General features: G+C 40.6%; 2 protein-coding genes across 2 annotated transcripts; one reads left to right on the top strand and one right to left on the bottom strand.

Annotated features, from left to right (window-relative positions):
- Nucleotides 1-989: 989 nt before the first annotated feature.
- On the top strand, nucleotides 990-8,585 carry strip1 (striatin interacting protein 1). Its single transcript, XM_088309906.1, has 20 exons — nucleotides 990-1,161; nucleotides 2,298-2,367; nucleotides 2,452-2,526; nucleotides 2,617-2,751; nucleotides 2,851-2,971; nucleotides 3,312-3,487; nucleotides 3,652-3,779; nucleotides 3,884-4,066; nucleotides 4,299-4,519; nucleotides 4,604-4,669; nucleotides 4,745-4,808; nucleotides 4,899-4,970; nucleotides 5,090-5,164; nucleotides 5,377-5,474; nucleotides 5,799-5,925; nucleotides 6,039-6,139; nucleotides 6,216-6,282; nucleotides 6,365-6,469; nucleotides 6,702-6,906; nucleotides 7,341-8,585. Exons 1-20 carry the CDS (start codon nucleotides 1,051-1,053, stop codon nucleotides 7,586-7,588), a joined length of 2,448 nt encoding a protein of 815 aa, XP_088166032.1. The 5' UTR covers nucleotides 990-1,050; the 3' UTR covers nucleotides 7,589-8,585.
- A 1,823-nt stretch (nucleotides 8,586-10,408) lies between these two features.
- On the bottom strand, nucleotides 10,409-24,750 carry LOC148327457 (sodium-dependent neutral amino acid transporter SLC6A17-like). Its single transcript, XM_088308659.1, has 12 exons — nucleotides 24,486-24,750; nucleotides 20,837-21,252; nucleotides 19,109-19,266; nucleotides 17,681-17,807; nucleotides 16,714-16,895; nucleotides 16,530-16,640; nucleotides 15,646-15,887; nucleotides 15,271-15,463; nucleotides 15,001-15,193; nucleotides 14,052-14,211; nucleotides 13,785-13,947; nucleotides 10,409-12,961 (listed from the first exon to the last, which is right to left on the bottom strand). Exons 2-12 carry the CDS (start codon nucleotides 21,117-21,119, stop codon nucleotides 12,563-12,565), a joined length of 2,211 nt encoding a protein of 736 aa, XP_088164785.1. The 5' UTR covers nucleotides 21,120-21,252; nucleotides 24,486-24,750; the 3' UTR covers nucleotides 10,409-12,562.
- Between the last annotated feature and the right edge of the window lie 1,491 nt (nucleotides 24,751-26,241).

Here is a 26,241-nt window from a genome sequence, read left to right as displayed (position 1 = left end):
CCAGTTTTTAGCTATGTTAGGGGGTGGCTATTTTGTCACTTCTGTCGGAATTACATCACAGTTGCTCAGAAAAAACGGTGGATTTTGCTGTTTAACTTATTCCTCAAAAGCAATATTAATCAGAATGCCATGTTTTGACCAGTGGGCCTGCATAGAACATATTAACATATTCTTGTAAAGACAATTTTGGGGTAAACATCCTCTTTAAATTGACTTATCTAAGGAAGGGGGTGGGCATGGTGGTCAAACAGAAGGATGGAAGGGAACAAGGATGGAAAGACACAAACCCAGACTTGAAATGATAACACTTGATATCGCGCATTTCATGAAAGTTAAATTTACAACTGTAACCCTGACACGAAGTCATGATTTGAAACCGTAAATAACCCATTGAGAATACGTATTAAAATTTTCTGCATCTGAAGCCCAAACCCTAAGTCTAGAAAGAAACCCCACTTGAAACTGGAACCCTGGCTAAACTCTTAACTCTCACATAAAATTCAAACCTTGATTTTAAACCCCAGTCCAGTAGTAAAACCAATTGAAAATCCTAATCCTTCTTGAAACCTAAAATCATAACCCAACCCAGCCAAAAAAATCTTTACTTGAAACCCGAAGCCAAGCCTGCAGCTGCCTTACAACCCTTTTATGAATCCATGAACACTACATCCAACAGTGGAAATAAATTGTGCATTTACACCCCCGTTATTATTACACGACAGATTTTTAAAATATAAATTCTCTCTCTCTCTCTCTCTCTCTCTCACTCTCTCTCTTTCTCTCCCCCCTCTCTCTCTGTCAAGGACAAACATAAGGGTTTAATCAAAGAGTCAAAGAGTTATTTGCTCTCCTAATTTTTATTTAAATATAGTATGGTATAGAGTGTATAAGTGTACATGACACATACATTTCGAAAAGTTATCCATATGACGCCACCAGCTAATGGCAGGAGTTCTCGAAAAGCGCACACAGAATTCGTTTTACCGACGCTCATTCTCGTCATGAGATCATCTCGTCTCGCGAGAAAACGCCGTGGCCCCGCAGAAAAAAATGGAGGTCGGAGTAAACGGCGGTGGGCTAGTTGTAAACAATAAACAGAGAGCTATGCTGCCAAACAAGAGTAGGGGAGAATTCACACGCAACCAGAGAAAGGATTCAGAGGTAAGTATACACATATAATTTATATGATCACATCTGTTTAGTTTTCGCAAAAGACCACAGAGGGACGAGGCCAGTTCTTTGCTGTAACACCATCGTTAGCTAGCTGTGACAGTTAATAAAGCTTCACTATGATTGTTGACGTTTCAACCATTTCAACGTTACTAAAACATTTTTTCCATTTTTGTTGAACGTGAGTGCTGAATTAAGAGTACTGACACAAAATAATGTCACCCTCGGCGGTATTGTAGTTTAGCTTAGGCTAACAGGCGACTAGTGTTCGCTGGGTATAGATAAGCCATGGAGAGATTCAGCTGTCACGAATCTGTGCACCTGTTGAAAACCGTGAGTAATCAAAGCTTTCACCTTCACATGCTGTCACTATAATGTTTGCTACCACCCATATAAAATGACCGATATTGTTGTCTAATGCAATAGTGCATTTTGGAGACATTTGAGTTCTGCCACAACTATGTTATGTTAAAAATTCTAAACAGATGATTGAGCCATCACTCGGCCAATATATTTCCACTTTTATTCCTTTATATTACTCTTTCAGTCTCTCTGTATCTTTTTTCCCAACCCAACGATGACACGCTTAATCTCCGTGGCCCCTTCACTCAGTGAACATCCTGTTTGAAACCTCGCATTGGCGAGGTGCTGTTGAGCAATTGTTGGATGTCATCTTGGCGTGATGATGTCAAAATATGAACGGCATAATAAAGAGTTCTGTAAATGTCAATTCTAATTTAACCAGGGATATTGGTTGACAACAACTTTTTTTGGGGGGGGTTCCCTCCAAGTCTTTACATATGAGCTACTGCCTACCCCAGTAGTTAACTACAATCTATATTTCGATTAAATAGTTGATTTCTTTTTCATTTGTTCAGACAATGGATGTTCTTTTTTACATTTACTTGTTTCAACATGCAACTGCCGTCTTCTTTGGGAGCTTGTGAGCGTTGAAACTAGTAAATGTAAAAAAGAACCATTGTTGTGCGAACAAATGAAAAAAAAAAAATCAACTGTTTAACATGAAGAAGATAAGATGCATTTTTTACTATATAATTTTATGATAACATTATCATCATATTATTTTCAATTGTCTAAATGGTGCAAATGTTTCTTTTTGCACCTAGGGCCTGTCTGAATCTCCAGACCTCGAGTTTGAATATTCTGATACAGACAAGTGGGCTGCAGAACTGTCAGGTAAGAAAGTGTCCATTTTTTTTGTCATTGTGGACCTTTGGGTGTCATGTCTTAATGATTTGAACTTTATCCTGGGTGCTCTAGAGCTGTACAGCTATACTGAAGGGCCAGAGTTTTCCCTCAACAGAAAATGTTTTGAGGAGGAATTCCGAACACATGGTACGTGGTCAAGTGTCTGCTCGATCATTACATTAGAGTTGAAGAATGATGACAATGCTCCGATTTTCTTTGTGTCCCACCGTGACTCAGTGTGTGATAAGAAGTGGACAGAGCTTGATGCACCTCATCACAGGGCCCACGCCATGCGGCTGTTGGATGGACTGGAGGTAACTGCTCGTGAGAAAAGACTGAAGGTTGCTAGAGCTATCCTGTACATGGTGCAAGGTCAGTCTTTAATGGCTCCAATATACAGTTTGTCTCTCCAAAATGACCATATCAAACAGATTTGTTGTGTTAATATGGAGCAAAATTGTTACAATGTAGGAACGTTTGGTGAGTGCCGTTCTGAGGATGAAGTGCAACATTGGATGAGGTACAATACCTTCCTGCTGCTGGAGGTTGGAACTTTTTCTGCTCTGGTGGAACTGCTCAACATGGAAATTGAGTAGGTCACTTCCTACAAAAGGCAGTGTAACGGCTGACTATCACACTGAATTATAAGTTAAATGAATAGTTAATTAAAAAACTCTTTATAAAAAAACTAGTGTACATATAGGAAGAATGCTTGCAGTCTGAGATGCAGATCACCAAGATCTACCATTTGCTTGTGTGTTGTCCCTCTATATCCTAAAAACGTCTTATTATGACGGTTAGTTATTGTCTGCTTTATAACGTGATGGGATAATGAGCCTCCATCACCAAGTATAGAAAACCTCCCCGATGACTCTCCTAATTCTTTTTCCGAATAATAAATCATCTCAAATGTATTTCCCTCTCCCCTTCAGCAACAGTGCCGCCTGTACCAGTGCCGTCCGAAAACCAGCCATCTCTCTTGCTGATAGCACAGATCTCAGGGTGCTGCTCAACATCATGTACCTGATGGTAGAAACCATCCAGCAGGACGACCCAGCCGACTTGGCTGAATGGAGCGTTATCGGGGAAACCTTTAGAGCGGAACTGGGTGAGTTTGTAAGAAAACAATATGCTGACATGACATGCTTTAAAATATGCACACCAGTCATAACATTAGGTACATGTTATGAATCTAATGAGGTTCAACAGAAGATGGTATCGTAAAATGATTTTAATCAATGCATATATTGTTGTTACTCATTTTTATTTCAGGTTCTCCACTATACAACAACGAGCCCATTGCAGTCATGCTCTTTGGGATGGTTACTAAGTTCTGCAGCGGCCATGCACCTCACTTCCCAATGAAGAAGGTGTTACTGCTGTTGTGGAAGAGCATTCTGGTGAGGCGTGGGGCCACCTTTATTTTATGACAGTAGCCATGTATTTCTCTTGTATCAAATGGAGTGTTACAAGTGAGACATGGAACTCCTCCTTTATTATTCAGTTCACACTCGGAGGGTTCGAGCAGCTCCAAACTATAAAGGTCCATAAGCGTGAGAAACTGGACCTTCCCCCTCTCCCCGAAGACAGCATTCGGGTTGTACGCAGTATGAGGGCTGCTTCCCCTCCTGCCTCTGCCTCTGACCTCATAGAGCAGCAGCAAAAACGGGCGCGGCGTGAACACAAGGTACCTGTTGTGGCTGGGATTCGTCTAAATGTCAGCACTAGCTCACAATGTGAAAAAAAACAACCAAGCCTCAAAGTTGCAATCTGTATGATATTTTTGTCAAACCACATCTCATTCAGTAGTGTGGCAGTCGTTATAAAAAAAAAAAAAAATATGCCAATTGTATTCCGTACCATCCAGTTTCATCAGTCAACTCTTGTTGACCTCACCTCTTTTTTTTTTCTTCATACAGGCACTGATTAAACAGGACAACCTTGATGCGTTCAACGAAAAGGACCCTTATAAGGCGGACGACCCCCGCGAGGATGAGGATGACAACGATGACAATGACAACTCAATAGAGGCTGAGACTTTCCCATTGGAAAGGGACGAGGTGATGCCTCCGCCTATTCCTCATCCTCCATCAGAGAGGGTGTCATTCCCCAAAGGGCTACCGTGGGCCCCCAAAGTCAGGTACTTTGTATTACATTCTCGTTTGGGATAGTTCCAACAATTTCACTGATACCTCATTAATAGCTGTTTCTTTGTTTTCATTAGGGAAAAGGACATTGAAAACTTCCTGGAGTCAAGTAGAAGTAAATTTATAGGTTACACTCTTGGATGGTAAGCACATCAGATTTTTTCCACGGACTGAAATTACTGCCGTAAACCAACCGTCTTTCTTTGCTTGCCTCACAGTGACACAGACACGGTTGTTGGCTTACCTAGACCTATTCATGAGAGCATCAAGACACTAAAGCAGGTATTGCATCGCTTTATACACTTCTTCAAAAATCCTCCGCCACTTTTGAATTCTTTTTCTAAAATGTTTTCGACATTATCTCCCTTGCAGCATAAATACGTCTCTCTAGCCGAGATTCAGATCGCAAAAGAGGAAGAGTTTCAGAAAACCCCTTTGTCAGGGGTGAGTGAATTTAGAAAACAAAACTTTTAAACTGATGGATGACAATATATTATACTTAATATCTGTGGGGTTGGTCATGCTAGCATCATTTTTGTGTGTTTGTGCTTCCTGATCATTAGGGAGAAGAGGAAGTCGAGACGTGTGCCACTGAGCTGCTCTATCAGGGAATCCTACCCACATTACCTCAGTACATGGTCAGTGCCCTCACAGCGGACATCAAAACAATTCTCATTCCTCATGAATAAAATTAATAAGTAATAAATTAATTTTCTAAAGTATAAAACAACTCACTTGAGGCATCACAGCGCTTAATTCCAAATGCATGGCGACTCCAGTTAATAATTTATCACCTTAAGACAGTCACTGATGCATAATTGACATAAATTCTTTTCTTGTTGGCTTTCAGATCGCTCTGTTAAAGATTCTCCTCGCTGCAGCGCCGACCTCCAAAGCCAAAACAGATTCCATCAACATCCTGGCAGACGTGCTGCCGGAGGAGATGCCGTGAGTGATGCATCTTTTTGCTTGCTGTTTCCTGCTCGGAATATAGAGCTATTTCTAATTTTAGCAGCTCTTATCGTTGTGATTGTTTCTATAGGTGGAAAAAAATCTTCCATAGAAGTTGCTTTGAATAATTTCATTGCATTGAAGCAAATAGCGGCAAAAGATGAAAAGCACACAAAAGTTTTTCACCACAGTGAACTCCAACTGCAAAGATTTTGTAGAATTAATATATTCAAACAAAACAGTGTGAAGACAGAATTTGTAAAAAAATGTTGAAACTTGTTTAGCCACACGTTGATGGGAGACCGATTGTTCCTATCGCAGGACCACGGTGTTACAGAGCATGAAACTCGGCGTTGATGTCAATCGACACAAAGAGATCATCGTGAAGGCCATCTCCGCCATCCTGCTGTTGCTCCTCAAACACTTCAAGCTCAACCACATTTACCAGGTACATCTCACTTCAGTGTTACATGTGTCAAATCCAAATATGGCCAGATATCAAAGAATTGTATGTAATTAGCGAAATATTGCGAAAGATTAGCGACTTTTGTGTTTTCTCAGTTTGAGTACATGGCTCAACACCTGGTGTTTGCCAACTGCATCCCCCTCATTTTGAAGTTCTTCAACCAGAACATCATGTCTTACATCACAGCTAAGAACAGGTACTTCATTTCACAAAATAGCACATCATAACCTAATAGGGAATGTAATCCCGGTTTTGTTTTTCACGTTTTGTAGCATCTCGGTGCTGGACTTTCCATACTGCGTGGTGCACGACCTCCCTGAATTAACAGCGGAGAGTTTGGCAAGTGTTCCCATGACATCCCTTTAGTTGCCGTTTTTTGGTCGAGCAAAATGCTGTATTCAATACTTACATGTTTTTGCAGGAAGCGGGAGACAACAACCAGTTTTGTTGGCGAAACCTGTTTTCTTGCATTAACCTGCTGAGGATCCTCAATAAACTGACCAAGTGGAAGCACTCAAGAACGATGGTGAGGAGACACTCGCAGAATGTTCAAGTTACATGATCCCACACATCCCCCACAACACTTCTTGTTTCTGTAGATGTTTCGATTTTTGAACACTTGTCATTTGTACGGGAACAAAATAATTTGACACCATTTTACCACCAAGACATTGTGCATGTAAAAATCACATGCCTAAAACAAACTCAACATAATGCTATTGTAGCAAGTCTGACATGCAAACAAATCTGTCACCCAGATGCTGGTCGTGTTCAAGTCCGCTCCCATCCTAAAGAGGGCGCTAAAGGTGAAGCAAGCCATGATGCAGCTCTACGTCCTCAAGCTGCTCAAAGTGCAGACCAAATATCTTGGGCGCCAGTGGCGGAAGAGCAACATGAAGACCATGTCGGCCATCTACCAGAAGGTCCGACATCGGCTTAATGACGACTGGGCCTACGGAAATGGTGAGATGACCTCTAAAATCTTTTTTCCACACTGCGATACAATTTGCTTCTGTTTTGTTCCGTACACATTTAATTGTGTGCTAACCTTGTGACATCATATTCAACAAAAGACTTGAGGCTGTAATTCTTTCCTACGTGCATCAACAAAGTATTGTGTAAAGGCTATGAACAATTGCATACATGTCATTTCTTGGGTTTGCAAGCAATTTTTAAATACATTTGCAATCATGTCATCGCAGGATGTTGTGTGGAAAATGTTTACACACACAAAAAAAGAATTAATTACATTTTGGAATAAGGTTGTAATGGAAAGAATTAAGTAGGTTAAGTATTTTCCAGATGCCCTTTATGGTATGACTTTAATTTGAAGTTTGCGTGATACCTTCAATTGTAGCAACCGTGGCCATAATATACTACTTGTCTATTGTGGGCAGATCTGGACGCTCGTCCCTGGGACTTTCAGGCCGAGGAGTGTGCCCTGCGTGCCAATATTGAACGCTTTAACAGTCGTCGCTACGATAAGAATCAGAGCAACCCGGACTTCCTTCCCGTGGACAACTGCCTGCAAAGCGTCCTGGGGCAGCGGGTGGACCTGCCTGAAGACTTCCAAATGAACTACGACCTCTGGCTGGAACGGGAGGTCTTCTCCAAACCCATTTCATGGGAGGAGCTGCTGCAGTGAAAATGGTCAACATCCTCAATCTTTTCGCGAGGATCAGACTCTTTTGAGTGTGGCGTTCAGGTAACCCGGCCTCAAGCATTCATTGGACAACTGATGAAACATGATTTAGTCACATGTTCCCGACTGAGTGAAGATGGAAAATGGATCTCCTTCAATCATCAGTGTAATCGCAAATTATTTAATCTGATGCCTTGAGGAGTTAGTAGTATGTTGTTATAATGTGTTTAATAGATATTATTGATTTTGTATTTAGGTTCTGTGAGATGCCACCACTCTGATGCAAGTGTACAAAAGCAACTCTGTTTGTGGACCCTTACTTTTACAGCCACTATTCTCACCTGTCACCATATCTCACTACATCGCTACCCCTTTTAAATACATATATGGGGAATAAATACAAGTTTTAACTGTACAACTCAGGCCGGGGAGTGCGGGCTGTTTTTAGATGTTTTACAACATTTTAATAAATCTAACATTCCGTATTTATCATAGGAGCTTTCATTTTACCAGACTGATAAAGGGATTTTTTTTTAGCATTTTCCTTCACGCAAATAAAATATATTTCAGTTATTGCCTAAAGTGGCATTAAGTATGCTTACATGTACTTTGTATTTTATTTATGTTTGTTACAATTTTTGTAGACCCTTGCCCCTCGGACATAGAGGCAATCACTAACCCAAAGAACATAAAAGCAGCCTTGGTTGAAAAATGCTTGTTTTGCAGAAAAAACAACTTAAATTTGCTTACACAGTAGAATACTCTATGCTTTTTGAAGGTATATTATTAAGGTTTGTTGTATCACTTAAAGAAACAACAAATATATATTTTAAAAAAATCCACATCAAGGATTTCTCTTCAACTTGTGGTCTGTTTTGTTGTTTTATTACAAAGTTGGCAAAATGGAACAACCTCTTTACATAAACCTCAATATTCTAAAATCGTACTGTCCGTCTTACATTTTCCTACTACTAATAAGCCAATAAATATTTAAATAATATATTCTTTGGGCTTCATTTCCTTTATAAAATGAATGAATTATAAACGTAGATAAAGTACTGTAAAATGACAATGTGTATTAGTGTTTTTTTTCCCCGATTATAGGATGCCAGACATATTGTCCCCAATAAGGCAATTAAATGTGTAACATGGCTTTAGTTTCAGACCAGAGAGAGAGACCATGCCCGAAAGGATCACAAATTAACAACAATTTCAAAAATTGCAAAGTTTGTAAAGTAGTTATACTGTACTCTGATGTTACTGTTGTTGTTAAACATCATGCTCATCTTTTCTTTTCTGAGTCCAAATCATGACTCATGGAAACCAGGAAGTTGCATGGCATGAATCTGTTGTGCAATCAAGGAAATTGTAAGTGAGCACTCTCTCTGTGCACAATACTCGCATGCAACCTCACTCGCAGCTCTTTGACAACTAACACTTGATGTTAAACCTGCAGGAGATTTTCAACGTTTGCTTACAGTGGTCCACCTGTCAGCTCAGCAGTCCTCCTCCATGTCCACCCCCACCCTAAAGAACACAGGCCAGCAGCTAGTTACCATTGTGAGTGCTTGTTGTCATCCTCTATGCTTCTCACAGCCACCAGGGGGCGGTATTGAATTGCCGTACAAATTACATACAGTACTGTCAACTGTTATTACTGTACAATGTATTGTAGCACACCAGTGTCGTTTTGCATGGACATGTTCACTTAGTTGAGATTTTAGAATTGCCTGAGATTTTATTATTGCAGTTCACCATCTTTTTAGTCACTTTTATTTTTACAGATTTTTAAGAATTATTTTATGATTGTCATCACCAGTCATTGCTCAGCATCCATATCATTTGCTTGTCAAATGATGGCACGCAGTAGATACTGAGAAAGTTCACATGTTGACAGTGCCACAAGTGGAGTATTATTTTTAATCCGTGTCAATAAAGAGAAGTATGAGTTTGATTTAGTGGAGAAGCACAAATACTGGTCAGTTCTGTACTCGCTCCCTAAACACATAGAGTATATTTCAACATTTTCTTTGTCCCAGAATGTGTGAATTGTCGCCTCACATTCATGCCTCGATTTTATATTTGCATTTTGGCGTGGCCTCCCTCCACTGGCTGCCTGTGTTTTATAAACTTCTTTTTAAATATGTTTTATATGTTTTTAAATGTCTGAATGATGTCACTCCACCTCAAGTCTCTGAAGGGCTCCATCAACCAGGTCCTGTCAAGTGCCTCAGTTCAGCAGGCATCAAGATGTCGGAGGAAGCTCAGAGGCTTTCCTACTTACCAAGTCATGCTCTCATTTCTTCTGACAGATCAATATGAGCTCACCCTAGATGGCTGCGCCGCCCTCGAAGAACTTGTTTTGTCCAAAGATCTCGAAGAAGGTGTGGCTGTGCCCTTACTAAATGTCAGCAAGCAAGAAGTTTCTCCACTGCTGACCAGTTCGAGATGCCCCTCGTTTATGAGGTAATAGACATGGATATTGTGCTTGAGTAGCAAAAAGTACCAACTCTGAAACGTACTTTAGTACAAAAGTTTAAAAACAAGAAACATAAAATTAAGCGGTCCTTGTGCAATCTTAATGTAATATTTATTTGTATTTTGAGTGAAACCACACTTTATTTGTACAATAATGTTCATAATACAATCATCATTGAGGAGAATGGAACTAAGGGGACGTGTGCTCAGCAAGACACCCTGCAGCCACAGGAAATGTATAAAGTGCACAAACACACACACGCACTCACTGGAGCATATGTAAGTAAAGGATAGCAATTTAGCTGTCATTTTTGTCACCTCCCCCCCCCCCCCCCCCTTAGCCACATTTATTCTGCCGTTTTGTTATTGCGTATGCACAGACCTCTATGAGGACAACATAAAACACTAACACTTTTGTATCTCCTTGTGTATTCAGAACATTCATTATTCAATGATGCAACACATATGATATGTACTAGATGGTGATATGATACGTCATCTGATGAAATCAATATTCAGAACAAAATGGTTACGTCTCAGTATTTACATTATTGCAAAAACATTGCAATCTGTATTTTCCACACTTGCGAAGGTTATAGAAAATAAGATGCAAAGTAAATATCTTTTAGCCGCACAAATGTGCCCCGTGAGACTATCTTCACTAGAACCACACACTGGAAGATAAACAAGTCAATACAATCTTTGCCTTCCTTGGATCTTTCTCTCAGATGGAATAGGTCAAGTTGGGCTTGAGCGTGACAGACATCACTTCCACCAGCCAACGACGCGTACACACAAATAACAAAATAGTCTTTAAATAAATGTACAATAAAGATGAAAATATACATCATCTATAATATATTATTCATCACATCTACATATGGCGCAAATATACAGGAATATAAATATAATCCTTTTTAATAATAGCACAGCTTTAAATATGAGTCAAGAAAATAAATATATCTGTAACAGAAGCTTAAACGTGCTTGTTTGCGATCGTCAACAAGCGGCGTGTACAGAAATTAAACAGCCTTCTTTACCATTCACACTTGACATGTTTGTGCTACTTGGTGACAAATGGAATACGTTTAACAACAGATTGGAGTTGTCGCTTCAAGTGTTGCAGTATGTGTGCGTTGAATAGGTTTTCGATGACATTAAATATAATTTGTGCTATGGTAACTTGAGTGTGTCTGCACAGAGCATGGATTGTGCATGTGCTGTTCCCACAGTGCTGCAGCCACAGGTCAGCAATTAGGCTCAGTCATTTATTGTGCCTCGTAGTGGAATTAGAAAGCAAAAATCCGTGTTTTGAGTGCTTCATTAGTGCATTTTAGAGCACAATTAACTGGAAAATCTTGAGTGCTTTTGTAGCACGGTATATTTAAACATTCACATTTCAAGTGCGTCGCTGTGTGCTTGTAATTCTTTGGTGTTTAAAATGGAATGAATGAATTCTTCACTGATATGATGAAGTGTCATGGGTGATGTGATAACACAAACTACATTACTTGACATTATATTGCAGTAGGCCCCAACCTCCGCATTGAACATTAAACTGGACACAGGAGAGTGATATGAAATACTGTAGTTCGTCAAACAGTGGCTTCTTCCATTTGAATTCAAATAAATGCCATGAATTTATCCTCCCTTCTGAACAGCTTGCCTCTACAAGAGAGGCGGCTCTCTTTTTGCGACCAAATAGTGTAACCCAGATTTATACCCAATTTGCAACTTTATCACTAACCCAGGTTAACACAGTAGTAAATTTGTAATTGGACAAAATAAATCGCACTCCAAGCGAAGAATATAACAGTCAAATAAAAACAATAAGTCATGATATTTGAGTGTGCCTTCTTGTGCCATGTGATGATGTTTTCTTGTTCATTGCGTTCTTTTTGTGATCTTGAAACTTAGTTTTCTTTTTGGTCCCATTGTAAGCTCCTTTGTAGCTGTATGATTGTAACTTAATTTTTTAAAAACAGAACCAGGTGAATTTGTGTGCAAATTGATCCAAGATCATCTTTACTTCACGATGTATCTATTTTTTTGTAGCATTTTTGTTTGGTTGTTGTGTGCCTTGAGATTTTTCTCTAGTAAAACATGCTTTTGCTGAATACATTGTTCACTATTTTGAGGAAGTACAGTAAATGAGCATAAAGTAGTTCATGATACACGATGAGAGCTTTGCAAATATATACATTTTTTGTTCAGAGGTGCTACAACATACACACACACACATACACACACACACTGACATCACTGCATTGAAAACCTCGTCTGCGTTGCAACACAAAGTCAAATCAGCCTTTGTCTGGGGGGACGCTTTGCCTCGGTACGAGTGAGTGGTGCTTCAATAAAGTCTGAGGTTCCTTGTGCTAAGGCAAAGGAAATTATATCGTAAGTGTATGAATTCAGTGATTTGCAGCTATGTAAATGTGCTTTTTTGTGGAGGGCAGTGGTAGGGATTCTTGCCCACTGGACTGGTGGATGATACAGTCAAAAGTCCGACTCAGGTGTGGTAGGAGTGGTCGGTGTGGTAGGGCTGATGGCGGCATTTTGGTAACCCGTACCATAGCAGCTTTTAGGAGACAAGGAGTTGGGGTCAAGGGATTTGTTGTCACCGGGAGCCAGGTAGGCTTTGCGTGCCGCCAGCGATGCAGGCGCTTCGCCGGGTTTGGCGCCGAGGATGAACCTGGACTCGTCCTGTTCCTCCAGGTTGGAGATGTCCTTCATCATGCTCTTCCGGTAGGAGACGGACAGCTTGTTGGAGCCGTCCGACATCAGGTTGAAGTGACGGGCGATGAAGACGATGGGGAGGGGAAGCATGGCTACCACGATGAGAGCAAAGCACATGACTAACGCCCACAGGGGGTAGCTCTGGAAGCGCTCCTGAGCCTACGCACACACAGGGGTGAGTCATTGTTAGACTTAGGAAAAGGATTTCAATTGAAATGTTACGCTATCCATTCTCAGAAAAACTGAGAAGAGTCGATCAAAAGCCTTCCTGCCCAGCGGCTACCCACCCATCAACTTACAGTGGATATAAAAGTCTACTCTTGCGAAAGCCACATCAATAGGAGAGAGAGACAACACGACTCAATACTTGCACATGTGATCAGGGAACAGGGGTTCTGATTGGACGTAACAGTCCTGACACACTATCCAGCAGCTGCAGCCTTCCAAGGTGAGCGCTTCCACAGCGCACCTGGACTGTCACTGGAATGAAGCTTACAAAAAGGCGTTGATGATGATAGACTAGTGTGCGGGCGCCCAAGTCTGTGTCCTCGGTTCCAGCCCGCACGCCAAAACACATTGTCCTGTGAAGATGAGTTTGGATGGGACTGGTTCATTTTGAACACAGCCACACCCCATGTATAAAAGGGTGTGTTCACTTCTGCAGCCACATTATTTGTCCTCTTGAAAAAATTCCAAACATGCAATTGAGTTATACTGGTTAGGTTATATTAGTGGTTAAAAAGGTTTCCCATACCCCTCACCCCACCACCGCCAAAGAAACTAAATTTGAACAGGGGTGTGTAGACATTGTCTTCTTCAGCCACTGTATCTATCAAGCTACAAACCTAACAACCACCCATTTAATTAATTGCCTGCGTGTGTCGGTTGAATCTCAATTTAATTGCACGTAACAAATCTAATAACTTAATGTACGGTTGTAGCTGAATCTAAAACAAAGAGTAGAAAAAAAGACACGGCTGACCAGTTCTTGAACCCACGCGTTGTATCCAGGCGGACTGACTGTCATCTCTATGACAGAGGCAGAGATGAGCACAATGAGGCAGATCGGCGACACGTACTTCCACAAGTAGAAGTAGATGATATTAGGCCGGAAACCCAACATGTCTTCCAAATCCTGCATGAATCTGTCGGCAACAGAGGAGCAGAAACATTAAACGGTATATGCAGGATCCTGCCTCTGAAAACAATCCCCCACTCACCTACCTACACTCATCTGCAGTTGTTGTACCTTTTAGTGCCATAAATCCAAGCCACCGATATATTTTCCAGGATGACCACCACCGTGAGAGGCAGGCCGGCGGAATAGTCGTCGAACATGGTGACAAAGTAATTCCCTGAGCGCTGAACAAACAGCAGGCCGCACACGAAGGCCACAATGCAGCAACCCACTGCAGAAGTGGCGGATAAAAATAGGGTGGAAAAGGACACAAGAGGGGAAACTTAATTGGATATAACATTTGGCGCAGCTGCACCATGTCAATACACGAGCGGGATTAAAAGTTCTGCCTTTACAAAGGAATAAAGTTAGGTTATGATGGACATTGTCAGATAATATATTGATTTTAGAAGATGTTTGTTTATTTAGGTTGCAGTGTTTTATGAGGTTTTGTGTGATAAAATCTTTGTGATTTTTTATATTTTATTTATTCTTTTCACGTTGACCAGCTTTTATTTTTATTTTTTTTGCCACTTTTTACTTCACACATCGTCATACTCCTTCAGGAGTACCCGCTTTGGCCACCTGGAGATAATATAATCCAGATTTACTATTTCAGCGATTTAGTAATCTTCAGTAATGGCCGTTCTTCTCAGAGGATAAAGAATATATGCCTGTGAGTAATGTTATGTCTGTCTTACATTTGTGACTCCAATGTTTGTTCAAATGTCAATTGCTGAAATGTTTATAACACTATGGCTATTTGTTAGCATTAAGCTAGTGAACATTAATACAACGTTATGTGATTGTTTGTCTTTGTTTTAATTTTAGTTCGACATTAAACAACAGCTTGAAGCTTCTGCTTATTGTGCAGTGACTTGATTTCACTGCCACTATACAACGCTTGTGTCTTAAAATTTTTCTCGCAAATCAAACCCAAAAAAAAAAAATACAAAATCATCCAAATAACACTCTTGTCTCTCGCACCACTGTTTAACTATCAAATCAAAGACTTGTTTACCTGTAAAAAGCTCCTTCTGGACCTTGTAGGTGTCAAGGACAGGTGTGGTGATGCCTGTCATGGTGCCGATCATGCTCCCCAGACCGAGGTTGATGAGCATGAAGAAGAACATAACGGACCAGAACGGCGAAGCGGGGAAATGTGTCATGGCTTCCGTGAAGGCGATGAAAGCCAAACCGGTGCCCTGAACAGCCTGCACAGAGACAATCGAGAGGATGAGCCAAAGACGGAACCAGGTGCGGACGCACATACGGATCAGTTCCGGCTCACTTTGTTGAGCTCGTCCTCCAGGATGCAAGGATCCAGACCCAGCTGGGAGAAGCCGCCCTCTTTCACCGTCTTGATGACCTGATACATCTCGGCGTAGTCGGAGGTGGTGAGGTGAGAGAAGTTGACATGCGGGGGGATCAAATCATGGCTCAGTGTATTTGAGTTGAGGTATCCTACGATCTTCTCAGCATTGCTATATAGACAAAAATAGTACACGTATTGAAAAGAGAGATCAAAAATCTAAAGCCACACTCATATCAAATTAATAGTCATTTGTAATAGTGCCAGTGAAAGGATTTTTCTTTTTTTTTTTGGGGGTGAGTATGACCGCACATACAACATTATAGATGAGAAAGAAAAAGCTCCGGAACGTACTCGACGACACACTTCTCGTTCATGATGTTGGCCTTGAAGCCCAGTACGGCGAACACCACCAGCGTAGCCAAGATGGACGTGAGGAAGTTGATGAAGGAGACGAGCACGGCGTCAAAGTGGCAGTTGTTGTCTATCTTGTTGTAACTGGAGAAGGCGATGACGCCTCCGAAGCCCAGACCCAATGCGAAGAACACCTGCGTGGCCGCCTCTCTCCACACTTGAGGCTCTAGCATTTTCTCCAGCTGGGAGAAGCAACGATATCATTTAGCATTTGGAAATTTGAAATGTGATGTCATTTATGTCGCAGTGTTTCTTTGAAGTGTTTAATATTTTTGTCAGTTTTTTTGCTGTTCTAGTTTTTTTGTGAGATTTTGTTTGGGTGTGAGTGAGGTTTGATTTGTGGAGAAAATGAGAGTTTTTGGGTGAAAATGTGATGTTTTGGAGGAATGTGAGAGTTTTTGGGTGTAGGTGTGAGTTTTTTGGTGAATGGTACATAAAGTAGAGTGTGAGTGAGGTTATTGGAGGAATGGGAGAGTTTTTGGTTGAAAAATGTCCGTTTTTTTGTGAGTGTGAAGATTGCTTTGTGGTGAATAGAAATTTGGGGAGCTCTTGATAGATTTTTTTTTCAGTATGAGTTTCTGTGTATTTGAGTATTTTTTGAGTGTGTGAGGTTTTTTTGGTGTGTGTGAATTATTTCAGTGTGAAGTTTTGGGCGAATGTGAGATGTTTGGTGAGTATGAGCGTTTTTGTGAGCGTTTTTTTTTTTTTCGATGTAGTGAAGTTTTTTTTTATATATGTTACATTTCTTTCTTTTGATTCATGTGAGAGTATATGTTATTTTTTGTTGTCCTATACAACATTTGATGCAGTTCCCGGGGGCTCACCTTTGGCGTGAACATGTGAGCGATGCCATCCACGGATCCCTTCAGCATCAACCCTCTGACCAGGAAGCAGAAGAGCACCACGTAGGGGAAAAGCGAGCTGAAGTACATCACCTGTGAGACGCATTAAACACACGTGATATGCTGCAGCATAACAAAATCGCTCACATTTCCTGCGTTGGCTTACCTTCCCAGAAGAGGCGATCCCTTTGATGACGGCGAGGCAGACGATGATCCAGGCGGCCAGAAGAGATAAAGTCATTTTCACGTTGAGGCCGCCGCTCTCTGCGATGGTGCTGGTCGTGTTCAGGGTCTGGCGGTACCAGAAGTAAGTGGTGGCCGAACTCTTCTCGCACTCTGGTTCCACAACTGCATTGTGGGAGGGACAAAGTGAATGATAAGGAATACTTGACGGCACAGACAGGTTCTCAACAGCCAGGATATTAGGTAGCACCTGTGTTGTGTCATGCGAGGGTGGGGAAACGTTTGTGCTCGAAGGTTGCATTTGATTTTTATTGTTTATTACTATTTGACCAGGCCACTTGTACATGAAGAAAAAAAATGTTTACATGTAAAATAAAGTTATTTCAATAATTAGATCATAATCATTTTTTAAATTCTTTTTTTGTTCGCAATTATGGAAAGAATAAATCACATTTTTATTTTGGAACCAAATCAATTCACCAATTATTCAACGGGATGAAAACACATTTGAAAAGATAATTTATACACATTGTAATCCATCAAATGAATGCAACAAATATTTTTGGACTCTTTATAATGCAAGTGCAGCGATACACTTGTCCATACATTGTCAATGTACATTCATTTTGTCAGAACAGCAAAAATGTTCGTGGCTCAATTTAACCTGGAAGTGATTTCAATATCCAAAAGTCCCATAAATTGAAAAATTAATCATAGTCATGGTTTGTATTTGTATACATCTTTACAAACCATTCCAATCAATTTTGGAGCATGGTTCCATGAAAATTACTGACAGTAAAACTCTTTTCAAATTTACTTTTTGGAGTGGTACAGTATTTGAGTGGTTAGCACAGTTCTGAGGTTGCAGGTTCAAATCCAGGCGCCTTCCTATGTGGCATTTGCGTATTCTCAAGAAATTGGATTGGAGGATGTCGTGTACAGTAACTCACTGGCAAGCGTCCCATTCTTCCTAATAGGACAGTCGCTCCATGGCAGAGGATACTGGAAGGACTGGAAGAAGTAGAAGATGCTCCAGCCTATAATCACATTATAGTAGAGCCCCACAAAGCCGCACACCTAGATGGACAGAAAGATGGATATTATGACATTATCTTCTCTAATGACTGCTGCAAATCTGGCGTAACATGCGGCGTAAATCTGCCTTGAGGCTTGTTAGACCGTGTGTTAGGAATTTTGCAAGCACGTATGTAATTAAAAAAGGGCAGTTTATGCAGTTGTGGGTGTGAACACAGTCGACTCCTTTTCCTGCCAAAGAAAGTGCCCCCCATCACAGAATTCTGCGTGAAATTGCATTAGACCACTATTTCGGCATATTCCGAGCTGACGTAACTTTAAACCAACTCTTTGTCACCAAATTGACATTCCGCCAGGCATATTTTCAAGGACCTTGAACCTGCACGAAAATGACAATACGTTAGGATTTCTACATACACAGTCTACGAAAATAGAGCCCCCGCTGCATTGATCTGCACCAATGGAGGCACAATGAGCTTCATGTTGCCGCCAGGTCGTGCACGACATTCAGAGCCTACATCGAATCGGAGGGAGGCGTGAATAATTAAAGTGCTCTCTTTTCAACTCATATACTCTCCGAGATATTTTTAGCTACATCTGCGCCAGCCGTGCGACTCGACAGAAAGGCTCCCTTTCATTGCCAAACATGTCAATACCTTCCATGTACTCAGAAGGCGGAGGCAGGTTGTTGGGTCGATGCAGTGATTTCCTCCTGCATGCCTTCTGGACTATGATACACTGATGCCTTGCGATACAAGTTTAATTACTTCTGTGACCACGCCTGTAATCCAAAACACTGCATTTCTTCACACATTTTTATGAAGGGAATATGTTTTAATCTGTTCCATCCCACCCCTAGCCCCCCCCCCAAAAAAAAAAAAAAAAAAGAAAATACTTCGCTATGGTATTGTAGTTGATAAAAACGAAGTAAAAACATCATTAAATTGATGCAATTTGTGCATCATGATTTAATGCTTCAAACCAATTAATTGTGCTGCTTCTGATGGTGTGCCCACCTTGGCCACCAGGAGGCAGTATGATACAGTCATGCAGGCACCAATGAAGAATAATAGTACTTCTACTAGAAGTACTACTACTGGAAGTAAGATGCTGTCATAGTATTTTTTTGTAGAGAAGAAAGTATATACAGTACTGTATGCCCTTACGTATTATATTTTCTAAATGTGTTGCTTCACTGTTTGTGTTCAAATATCCGTTGCTCCCAAAATTGCAACTATTGATTCTAATCGTTGCATGTTAATGGGGTTTAACGTTGTTTGTTAGAATTAAGCTAAGCAGCCTGTATGAAGAAAAAAAATAATGGATGGGCATGATTGTAGTACCATCAAACTCGACATCCCGATTCCACCTAGACGTGGGCACACATAGTTCCACACTCCGATACTCCCACGTCGTATCTTCTGACCCACCGCCAGCTCCAAGAAAAAGAGCGGGATGCCGATGACAAGCAGGAGGATGAAGTACGGGACGAGATAAGCGCCTGAAAAACAGAGGCTTTTTGATTTACAGGGAATAAAGCCGATTTACAGAAGATCTCTTACCCTCACGACAACATATCAGGCAAAAAACAGCAACTTTCTAAAACGGGATATTTACCTAAATCACCCCTCCTCAATTAGTGTTTCAATCTCGTGTCTAAATTTGTCCCTTTGCAGCTTAATCCTCTGAGCTATAATCAGGATGGGCAAAAATTGAGTCAACATCCGGAATGTAACGATTTATAGCTGCCAAACATGAACTGCTTCAAAAATAGCAACTGTATGCACTCATGAAGTGGGTGGATGGAGAAGAAAGGATGCAAGAGGAAGAGGAGAATTAGTGAGTGGATAGGAGAGGATGTGGAAGAAGGAATGGAGCATAAGAAAATGAAAAGCTAAATAGAGAGATGGGGAATGGATAGCTTAGGACGTGAAAGGAAGAGTGGAAGGAAAGAGGGACAGATATGAAGGCAATAGAAAGATGAAAGAGAGGAGAAAGAATGGATGGAGAGCGGGCGAAAAGACAGATGGTTGGCGACTAGAGCTGTGAAAGAATGGAAGGAGAGAAGAGTGGTTGCCAATAAACACTAATCCCATTCACAGATCAAGTGAGAAAATCGCACACAGTTTGAATGAAGGCGAAATGTGCGACAGACGATGACGCTTAGCTCAGTGTGTCAATAAATCCTGCGCCCAAGGGACATTAGTTGCATTGGCTGCAGGTTTACTGCGCACCATGGTTATTATAGGAAACGAAAACTAAGGAAATAATTAAAATTGTTGACTCATTTTAACAAAATGGAATAAAGACAAAAATGCTTAGAATTGTAGCGAAAAAGGTTTTTCTTTGTCAATTAGCATCATAAATTAGCTTTAGGGGTTCTTTTTAAATGTATTTATTTTGGTATTGTTGGTAAAGTAGGAAGGTCAAACAGTTGTTTGAGAATTGTAGTTTAAGTAACTTCATTGTCCAGCACTTGACTTTTAATCTTGCACTCGACAAATGCACCATATATTTAAAAAAAACTAAAACTAATACGCACTAAATTAAAATGAAGCAATATTGATTATTTTTTCTGTTCATCTAAGATAAGGATAGCTTTACACAGCCTGCCCTGCCAGGAGTTGAATCGATAATGCAGCTAAATTTAGATGAGAGGTTTTTCTCCACAAGACTGTCAGGCTAATGTGGTATGGTGACCATGTATAGTATTTTATATATATATAACTATATATATATATATATTCGTTTATATATATATATATATTTGTATATATATATATATATATATATATATATATTTATTTATTTTTTTTAAATGTATGCATAATACCAATACAAAACATGCACGTGAGGTGCAGGTATTACTTTTCATTACTGTCCGCTTGGGTACACCAGGTTTATAAATCACTCAAGGAAACCCTGGTAGCGGTCTATATCTTCACATAATATATGCAGAATTTTGTTTTAATTAAATTTCATTCACAAAAATTATTTTCCAGTTTTAGTTATTTTGTTAACCTGTTTTCATATTAATAACCTTGGGCCACTCCAAACACAATCCAACTCACCTCCTCCATTCTTTTGGCACAGGTAGGGGAAGCGCCACACGTTCCCGAGGCCCACCGAGAATCCCACCTGCGCCAGGATGTACTGCAGTTTGCTGTTCCAGGCGGGACGTCCGTCATTTTCCGGCACCTCAATCTGTGGCGCTTTCTTCCCAGCCGCTGCGCCGACGTTCAGCGAGCTGTTCTTGTAGTCTAGCGTCTCTTCGTGCGCGAGCAGGTCAGCCACCGACTCCGTGACGTGCTCATGGCTTTGCTCGCGCTGCGTCACCTTGCTGTTTTTACGCATCGGGGAGGGGAGTCGGGGTGAGCCGGAGACTGTTGGAAGAAGTGACGCTTTCAAAAGCTTTCAGAAAGGAGATGGGCGCTATGGCGGAGATGCTCAATAGTGACAGATGCTTTTCGTTGTTTAGGCCTCAATCCTGTAATAGAAAAAGCAGAAGATTTACCAAATAATTTACCTTAGATTTTCTCTCCTAATGTAAAAGCCAAACGGGAATATATAGCTAATCATGAAAATTATGATTAATTAATATGATTAATAAATGAAACTAATTTAATCTGAGCCTGCTTTGATGAGAGGCTCCAAACCGAACAGCCTAATTGCAATCGATTCAATCCCCTGAGAATACAATGACCTGGATGAATGAAAATATTGACAAGTCGGATCTTAGAGATCTACTTCAAACGTTTTTGAACACCAGACTCCCCATTTAAAGGCAAATACACTCTGTTTGCCTTGGAACTTGTAAATGCGATGATGTCAGTGCCTCCCCTGCCATGAACCCCCGTCGCACTTCACTGGTGCACCATAACCATTCAAATATTGCAAATGCCCCAAAATACCAAAACGTAACATTTCACGGGCAGGATGGTGGGCGAGTGGTTAGCGTGTCTGCCTCAAGGTTTAGCAGTTTGACCCATGTGTCCGCTCTTCATGTGTGGAGATTTCATGCTTTTTAGATTAATTGAAGACTAAATTATTCATAGTTGTGTATGTGAGTGTTAATGATTGTTTATGGCTGAACTTCAGTTACCTGCAGCATAATGGGAACACGGCGATTAAAAAAAAAAAAAAAAGAAAAATGAATGGATGGATATTGACACTGTCAGCAAAAAAAAGAGTGATCCATGCAATCAAGAGTGCTTTAAAGTTTCCTGGTTGTGATCCATAAATAGCACTCCAAAAACTTCTGCTATCTGCTTTATAAATGACTCAAGCATGTCATCAGGAAGAAACAGCAACTCACTCTGCATTTCATGGCTCCAACAAAAATTCCCAATCGTGAAAATTGCAAATTTAATTTCCCTTTTCTGGAAGCTTAACTTTAGTGAAGCTTCTCTCCCACCCACTGTAAATCCCCTAATCCCCTCAAGCCTGGTAGACATCCCTCCTCGCTCACCCGTCCCTTCATCAGGGAGATGCTGCCACATCCCAAACTAATGGAGGACGGGAACATGACTTTTTGGATGAGCGGCCGCCATGTGCCTGCCACGTCCACATCACAAGCCTTTCTTCGTATGTTCCTTGCTTTTTCACACACCCCGCCCCCAACGTGCCAAAGCTCCATTTCCGGGCAATAGCATCACTTCACCCTCATCATCAGATCCGTCCTAAAAGTTAAAATTCATCACGCACTCCAAGCCCCTTTGTGCTTGATTGATGCGCAATTTTTTTTTAACCTCCGTTTTAATGTTGCTGTTCATTTATTTCCTCTCAACATCTGCATGCATATGACTTGTCTGCATGTCAACATGAGCCTGTGATGTAATAATCCACAGCCATTCACAGTTTGGAGTAATCCGACATGCATTAACCGTAAAACCTTCATCCTGCGTTGTCATTCAATCCCGCACTACAGAACACGTGACATGTTCAGGCTGCAACATCCCAGATGAAAACATCAACTCTGCCATCCAATAATCCACATGATGACTCCCCAGATGATGGTTTGACGAGTCCCATTTGTGTACAATAATTTTGTTACCATGGCAGTAAAATGACTTTCAGTCGCCCTTTTTAGAGTGCTATCAAAATTTAAATAGCCCTATCGGTCATCGTGTCCTGTGAACATCTGCCAGATGTTATCATATTTAGCCTTTTATGGATCGTTATCATGGATTTTGTTCGCCATCAGTCACAAGCTGTACCAAAACGAAGTGGAACGTCCAGATGACAAAGTCCGAATGTTGATCCGATTCGGATCTCTGATCGCTGAAAATGAATGGAAATATCATTCATCTGTCCAACCTCACAAAAACAACACCTTTTTTTGTCATGTGTTTTAGTAAGGAAAATAACACCCCTATAATATTAACTGCACTTTATAAAACTTTATAAAACTAAACCAACAAAATAAAATAGAATGTTTGTGTTTCAATTTAATGGACATTGTGCTGCACTTTTTGCTGCGCATACCTTGGCCACCAGGGTGCAGTATAACACAGACGGAAAGACACACATTGAGAAAGGTTTCACAGCTGACTCAGTAAACTACAGAAACATTAGTACTTTATTTCCATCAAATATGAAAAATATATGTCAGGGAGAATATCGTCTGTTTACATGTGTTGCACCACCATTTGTTCTTAAAGGATTAGAACACCGTGACATTGATGTTATTCATTCTATGGAGTTTTAAATTGTTTGTTGGCATAAAGCTCAGCAAATTTTATTGAGGAAAATCTCTCTGTTCATTATAAATACACAATATTAACTTTTTGATATGTTTTTTTTATATGACTGTAAACTTCAACTGATAGTTGCTGAAACAGCTTGAAGCTGATGTGACGACACTCACCTCCCAGGCACAGGTGCATGTGCTATCAAAGAGGTTTTTTTTTTTTAACTTGTATTTTATATTGTTTGAAGGTACAACTATTGTCTTCTTTTTACACTTGTGTGGCAGTTAAAAAGCACGATGACGTTAACTCACCATCAGCAACGCATCACTGTGCTTCATCAAACGTTACACTTCCGTCATTAAATGGTGAGTGAGATTGTCTTATTGTTATTTTACTTAAAATTACCTTGTAGGAACATATCGTTCCTATTCCCATGAATGTATATTATTTGAGAATATTATTATTTATTTTTTAGTATGAACAAATCAGAGGTTAGCCAACATGCCGGAACAGACTGTTCGACCTTGAAGGTTCCACTGTAACAGATTTGGACTTATTTAGCACAGTTTGGAAAGTGTGCAACAGCCATCCGTTTCGAAGTGATGTTCTAAGATTTGGGAAGAGTTTCAAGCATTTTTTTCCTACAACGACACAAGGCAGTGACACTTCTCTCGTCATAAAAATCAATAATCCCTCATTAATAATTCACTTATCATTCTGGTTATATTCTTGCTCCAGCAAGGTCACAGGCACACCAATTTAGAGCCTCTCGACTTGAATTGAATAATTAAAAGATTTCTATTTCATTTTATAAATTGCCCCAGACCAGCGTCTAACTGATTACTTCCTCACTAAATGCACAACCAAAACTACACAAAAACAATTTTCGCCTTTAGAAAACATCCATCCCAAATTACAATTTCTTCAAAGATTAAACACAACTTTTACTCAATTCATCAGGAAATGACTTTTCCGCTTTTGTTGATTGTCCTGAGAATGATGAGTGATGACGCAACACAAAATGGCTTACCGTTAGTCTTTTGCCGAAGTCAGAAATATCCATGCATCTGTATTAAAATGCAGGAAGAGAAGAGCGTTGGAAGCACATCCACTGTGTGCGTGTCTGAGTGGGGCGGGTGGATGACTGAGGAGAGGGAAGGGGAGAGGGGAAGGGGAGAGGGGATGGAGGCGGGACGCAGCATCACAGGGTGGGAGAGAGCAGCGCTGTGACGCACGCAATTTTACGCACGTTGTCCGCACAAATGACAAACGATCACCTGCCATTAATTTGTGGTCGGATGGAGACGGTTCGATGCCAAGCGCGAGGGAGTGGAAGGATAGGAGGGGGGGAGGAGCTTGTCAAGGTCACTCCTACTTGAGGACGTGATGGAGTGATGCAGCTTTCGTGTATTACGTACATGATATGATCCGTCTTTGTTGGTGAAAATGAGCATGGAATAAAAAAAAATACAACACAAGGATCCTTTAGTTTTTCTGATTCCTCCCACCGTGGTTGAGGACTCAAGATTTTCCTTAGGTGTGAATGTGGGCGTGTCGGCCTGGGATGGGCAATTTAAATGCTGGTGGGTGGGGGGGGGGGTCACAATGTTTCATCAGTGCTTCAGGAGGTGGGCGGGCACAAAGGACCATGCCCTTCCTAACAAGATGTATGAAAAAATGTTGCATACCTGCAAAAATATGTGCTCTTAACATATTTCACAATACATTTTGCAATAAATGTATTAAAGATCCACTGTCCTATTCTAAACACAAAGGTTTTGAAGCAAGCGATAAAATAACCATATACTACACCATCTGGTGTTGGTTATATGTGTGTTGGATTGGTTAGCGACCAATTCAAGGCCAAAGTGGATTGGTCGCCAGTCTATCACAGAGCAGATCTAGACCAGCTGTGGGCAAACTACGGCCCGGGGGCCAGATGCGGCCCGTTAAATGTTATAATCCGGCCCGCCGAACTTGAAAAAAATTAAATGAATAAACCTTGTTAATGTTTTATTTTCTAAAAACTGTGGTTTTCCAAAGGCATATATATGGTTGTTATGCTTTTGTTCACTTTCATTTAAAATTAAATGTATTTTTTTTCTCCGATGAGGTGAGGTTACCAAAACATTCCATCCTTCTGCTCCTGGACCCATTGTGGCCTGCCAATCAAAAAATGTGCCCACCCCTGATCTAGACAAACAATGGTTGTTGTCACACTGACATTCAAGGAAAATCGAAACAACGCTGATCTTTGATGAACCTAAAATGCGTGTTTTTTGAACCGTGAGGCAAAAGTGACAATCATCCCAGCATGTGCCATCCTGCGTATATATTTTTGCTGTTTTTAATTCCACTCCAAAATTGATATGTGCTAATGTCCTTTATTTGCCATCTGTCCTATCTTGGTGCTGTAAAATGTAAATCTCCCCATTGAGTGAGCAATCATGTCTTGTCTTTTATGTTTTATGCTCCCTTCCAGATGATCTTCAGAGTAAATTGTTGCAACAAAAGGTTTTGTCTTATATTTTTCGCTTCACTCAGCTGCGAATATTTTGTCTTCACCTCGGAGGTCATTTTTTTTTCCTATAAAGGTGCAGGACAGGAGAAGACAGGAATCATAAATCATGCGCCATCCTCAAAAAAAAAAAAAAAACTGTCGCTAAAAGTAGAGAAAACACACCCCTTGTTTGAATGCCATCACCTCCACCATTTTTTATGTGGGTAATGGACTGCAAAATTTATTTCAAAACCTGAGTACAAAATAAAACATGTCCATCACACTA

The sequence above is a fragment of the Idiotropiscis lumnitzeri genome, chromosome 11, assembly GCF_059441095.1.
Source record: "Idiotropiscis lumnitzeri isolate Australia: NSW breed Sydney's pygmy pipehorse chromosome 11, RoL_Ilum_1.0, whole genome shotgun sequence".
NCBI lineage: Eukaryota > Metazoa > Chordata > Actinopteri > Syngnathiformes > Syngnathidae > Idiotropiscis > Idiotropiscis lumnitzeri.
This window is presented reverse-complemented; position numbering and strand designations above follow the sequence as displayed.